This window comes from Mastomys coucha, unplaced genomic scaffold, assembly GCF_008632895.1.
Source record: "Mastomys coucha isolate ucsf_1 unplaced genomic scaffold, UCSF_Mcou_1 pScaffold4, whole genome shotgun sequence".
Lineage (NCBI taxonomy): Eukaryota > Metazoa > Chordata > Mammalia > Rodentia > Muridae > Mastomys > Mastomys coucha.
Window position 1 is genome coordinate 44176608 of NW_022196910.1, and position 5413 is coordinate 44182020.

General features: G+C 42.2%; 1 protein-coding gene across 1 annotated transcript in view; it reads right to left on the reverse strand.

Annotated features, from left to right (window-relative positions):
• Window positions 1–2888: 2888 nt before the first annotated feature.
• The window catches only part of Cct2 (chaperonin containing TCP1 subunit 2), a 15249-nt gene continuing 12724 nt past the window's right edge, over window positions 2889–5413 (reverse strand). Inside the window, exons 15-16 of the mRNA XM_031349726.1 lie at window positions 5128–5269; window positions 2889–3152 (exon numbers count right to left, since the gene is read on the reverse strand). Of these exons, the coding sequence (XP_031205586.1) occupies window positions 3122–3152; window positions 5128–5269 (173 nt within the window). The 3' untranslated portion in view covers window positions 2889–3121. The remainder of the gene's footprint in view (window positions 3153–5127; window positions 5270–5413) is intronic.

Consider the following 5413-nt stretch of genomic DNA (forward strand, 5'->3'; position numbering starts at 1 on the left):
TTGATATGGGAGAGTTCATTCACTAGAGAAGGTGCCACTCCTGGGCTGGTGGTCTTGGGTGGTGCTATAGGATAGTGAATGAAGCCATGAGAAGAAAGCTGTCAGCAACACTCCTCCATGGCTTCTGCTTCAGACTCTTCTGACTTCCCTCCCTTGGGGATGGAGTTATTTCCTGGAAATATGAGATGAAAAATCCTTTCCTAGGTTTGTGTTTTACCATAGCAATAGAAGTCCCAGGACACAGCTAACTTGTTTTCTTTTGAGACACCCTCAATATGATGCCTCAGCTGAACTCAAAACTCAGACTCCTATTGTACCTACCTACTTACTCATCTTTAACGTATATTAGGAAAATAGACCACCAAGCTTTTCTATTTTGCTCTAAGTAGCATAGCACTGTAATTTGTAATTTTGCACTCAATAGGTGGGATTTGCCAGAATATTGGCATATACCTGTGCGCCAGCACTCAGGAGGCTAAGGCAAGGCTTAGTCAGTCTCAAAATCTCAGGGGTTAGGGATGGGCATGGCTTCTGCCCTGAAGTCAATACATTGAAAACACCTTAAAAGCACAGGCCACAGCCATCAGAGAACACAGCAGTACCATGGCTGAGGGGAGACCCCCCTTCCTCACTATCTGGACTAGAATCCCCACCTCTGCCACTTACTAACCTGTGTCTGGGTTCCATTCTCAGCACCACAAACTAAAAGCAGAAATCTAAATCCCATTTTTCCTTTATTGTTCATGCTGGGAGTGTTAAAGTTCTATAACAATTGTGATCTACAGAAAAGTTCCCACTTCCAAAGACATTAAAATGTACCCACTGGGAACTACCAAGATAAGGAATCTGGATTTACCATGTGTGAGTGCAACAGCATTACTGAAGAGGATAGAGAGAAGGCCATAGGAATGGAGCCGGTACCAATAGTAGCATACTGTGATCCTTACAGCTGAGTTCACAGGGAAATATTGCTCAAATCCACTTTAACAGTCATGGAAGAAACAGGTCACATATGTAGAAACTGCGACTGGAAACATGGCTCAGTGGCTAAGGGGACTAAGCTTGGTTCCCAGAACCTAAGTCAACTACCTGTAACTTTAGCTCCTGGGGGACCCAACTCCTCTGGCCTCCAAGGGTTTGGGTCTGAACACCACTCACATATGGAGATCAGAGGAAAACTAGCAGGAGCTGGTTCTGCCATGTGGGTTCCAGGGACTAATCTGAAGTCCCCCAGCTTGACAGCAAGCACCTCTGACCACTGAACCAACCTGCCCACCCCTAAATAAACTCCTGGTATTAAAATATAGAGAGGCTAGAGAGAGGTCCAAGTGACTAGTGCTCTTACAGTGCCACGCCCACTCATCTACTCCAGTTAAGTCTGCAATATCGGGGGTAAAAGCCTGATCTTGGACAAGAGGCATTATGACTTCAAAGGGAGTTTGTACCTCCTGGGTATTCAGTCAGTCGTTGGCATCTCCTAACTCAGATGTGTTCCAGATTAGTCTTTCCAATCGTCAACACGCTTTCTTATTCAGGCATAAAGGTACCCCAAGAAATGATTAGTAAATGGCTAAAAAAGGGCATTGTTCCCTGGCAGCACAGTGTTCCAATATATCCTCATTTATTACCTAGCTGTCCTTAGCTTGGAATTTCTCACAAGGAAGCTGCCTTATCAGACAGGATGTCCTCAGAGTTAGCAACAGAGGTCAGGCACCATTGCTTACTGTTAACACAGAATTCTCAGGGCAGTCCCACAGAAAACAGAACTGTTTTACATATCAGAGTAATGGAAGGGCTTCCCTCACTTAAGGGCATTAGCAGGAACTGCTAGATTGGAACCTTCTGGTGCTTGCCTCCAACAAATGCAGAAATTAGCATGGGATTACCAAAAGAGCCCCAGCAGGAAGGGCACCACTGCTCTACCACCTGCTTCACACCTGGATACCTGATCCTACCAACCCTGATATGAGCCGTTTTCTGTATACCATATAAGCCTGGTTTTCACTTTGTGCAGGGGGTTAGACTTAGACTTGAACAGACTTACTCATTTCTCTTTTACAATGACTGTAAAAGCCTCATGTCATTTTTAAGAAATACATTCAGATTCAGCACACCCTTGTGTCAACTCTGTCATTTGCCAAATTGTTGCCCACCTGACCAGAACTCTCATTCTGCGGAAAATGAGGTCCCTGCAACGAACTTGGTCCGTGGCATTACAGAGAAACTGGGTTCAGTTCCCAGCATCCACATGGTGGTTGACACACTCTTAACTCCAGTTTCAAGGAATCTTATGCCTTCTCTTCTCATCTCAGGCATCAGGCACACATACAGGCTCATATACAGGCAAAACACTCATGCACATATATCTAAAGAAAAAAGCAGGCTACTTCTCATTGAGCCTCAAGCCCACCTATGTAAGAGGATAGCTGTTACTAGTAACTGCAGGGATCCTCCTGAGTTAGCCCTTCCAGTGCTGGAGTCAGGTGTGTATCATGTCTAGGGATCCAAACTCAGGCCCTCATACTTGTGTGGCAAGCACATTACTGACTGAACCACTTCCTAACCCTCTGTTACAAATTTTCAAATCCCCCCCTCCCATGAGGACATCCTGATGTCCTGGCAACCAATAACACTCCTAAGCTTTTGAGCTAAATTCTGTACACTCTGCAATATTCTGATTAACTTCCTATCTATGTCAAGTGTAAATTAAACCTAATACATATCTATGCTCATTTCCTTTCTCTACCAAAACAAAAACCCTAACAAAACAGTCATAATGACATCTAAACAAACATACTACCTTAGGAAATGTTATCCTATTAAGGCATATATATGTATGTACATATACATACATATATATGTGTGTGTGTATCAATAAGACATTAAGGGCTAAGTAACTGGATTTTTATTTTAATACACAGTATGAGAAATGAACTTGTAAATCAACTGAATTGTATGGAAAATGAAACAGCAAATAAATTAGACCCATGCTTAACACAGGTCAGCTAAATGTTCAAACTTAAGGCTACCACAGTCACGCCAATCCCATAGTCTTCTTTGAAGTCTTTCAAATACAACTTTGCTATGAACTGGTCCAGAGTTCAACAGTAAATGGGAATGCTTAACAGGGGTGGTGATCGGGAACACGTTTCCTGTAAAATAAATAAATAAATAAATAAAATAAAAATAAATCACACTATTAAGAAAAAGTAAAAAAATTAAAAGAATGGTTTTAACTAGATTTTCATTGACTACAAATACAGTGAGAACCTTTGTCTCACTAAAGTCACTGCAGGCCCACTTCCCATGAGAATGTAACACTAGCCAATCACTGTCACTATTAGAAGGACACAGGAAAATTCATGCAGCATGCAGGCCCAGACTCAGCAGTTCTCAAACATTTACTTAATAAACAATACACTTCCCAAAAAAGGCTAACCTGGTTTTTGCTGTCTTTTCTTTTTTTGAAGATCAAATCTTATTATATATCCTAAGACTAGACTTGAACTTGCAATTCTCCTGTCTCAGTCTCTAAGGAATGTACCACACGTGACTTACTTCATGATTTTGAATAATGTAAGGATTAGGAAGGAAAAGTTTACCAAATTCACCGGACAGTTACATTAAACCAAAGCCCAAAGAATGACAACAGGGGTCCTGGATGACAATGTACTCACGAAGTGCCCACAGATAAGCTACAGAGAGTAGAAAGCACAGTATGCCATAATCATACTCGCACCTCACTCACCAGTGACAGACAGTGATGGAGACATAAGAAACTCTAGCAAACGGACGGCAGGCATATCAGTGAATTTTTAACTTTGTATTTGTTTGTAAAATGCTTTTAAACAGTGTGTGTGTGTGTGTGCACGGATATATGTGAGTATGTATGTATGTATGTATGTATAAAAGATACATTTTAGAATTATACAGTGTGAAAAAAAGGTGAGTTTAAAAAAAAAAAATCCACGGTGAGATTTAGGAGCAATTAGCGAGCATCCCTAAGAACTCTAAAAAGTTTCAAAGTTACAGAATTTTAAACTTGCCTCTGACAATCTTCCACTTAGATATTCAGGCTTCCTCTAATGGCTGCCATCTCTGCTCACTTACTCTGCCCACTTTTCCCTTTCTGAGAGAAACTGTACCCTGAGTTTTCTTTTCTGAGCCTACTATAGGATCAAGTTTATCCCCCCACAATACACTAACACTGCACGTGAAACCAATGCTACTGAGGCCTGGTTTCTACGTAAACTGTTATCATGCCATATTCTGTTCCCTTGGCACCCTGGGCATCTGTTCCCTTCCTTCTCCTCACTGGCAACTGTGCCACCCCAAGGCAGTGTGAACTAACACAAGGCAGTGTGAACTAACACAACTAAATCTGTGAACTCAACACACCCTTCCTTTGTCGGGATTTCTGACAGAGCAATATGAAGTGGACCGATGCACTTCATTTAACCGCTTCTGTGTGAAAGCATTTTAAAGAGAATTTAAAGTAACTTCCTACAATGTGAACCTGGGAAGGAACCTTGAGAATGTTTATGAGCCGTATGTGGGGCACCTGTCATCTTTGCACTGGAAGGTCAGGAAAGAGGATTCTGAATTTGAGGCCAGCTTAAGTTACACGGCAAGACCATCTCCAAAAGCAGAGCTACCAATTCAAGCACACATGTACCCATAAAGGTATGCAGGTGAGCAAGCAGCCTGATTCATCCCAGGAAAGACACAGACCCCACAAGCTCCCTGATATTTGACCTTCAGAAGCTTGGCTCTTTAACCCTTCCAATGAGTACACCGTTGGCTATTCAAAGCAGTGTCCTCCTAAGCCTTTCTAAGAACTATGACTACGTATTTTAGATAGTTTGCATAACAGTCCTACTAAGATAGAACTGTCCCACCAGGCAGTGGTGGTGCACACCTTTAATCCCAGCACTTGGGAGGCAGAGGCAGGCGGATTTCTGAATTCAAAGCCAGCCTGGTCTACAGAGTGAGTTCCAGGACAGCCAGAGCTACACAGAGAAACCCTGTCTTGAAAAACCAAAAAGATAGAACTGTCCCATTAAATACAATTATCAAGCCCCCTGGACTGTGTCTAGTGTTTTCCTAGGAGCGTGAGCACTCTGGTACCTTGGGGCTGCTTTGATAATGTTGTCCACTCGCAGAATCACCTCTGCTGCTTCAGCCGCGCTCAGAAGAACCTGCCGCTTCACCTGAAAACTCTCTGTTATACCCAGGATTGCCATATCGCCAATGGTACCCTCTTTCATATCTGAAAAGGTAGTTATTAAAGTAAAAACAAAAAGGCATTAAAACATTTCTATTAACTCATAATAAAACTAAAGCTGTCCCTTCAGCCCACTGCCTGACTTAGCTAGATCCATCTATAAAAGCACTAATTTAAAAAAAAAAAAAA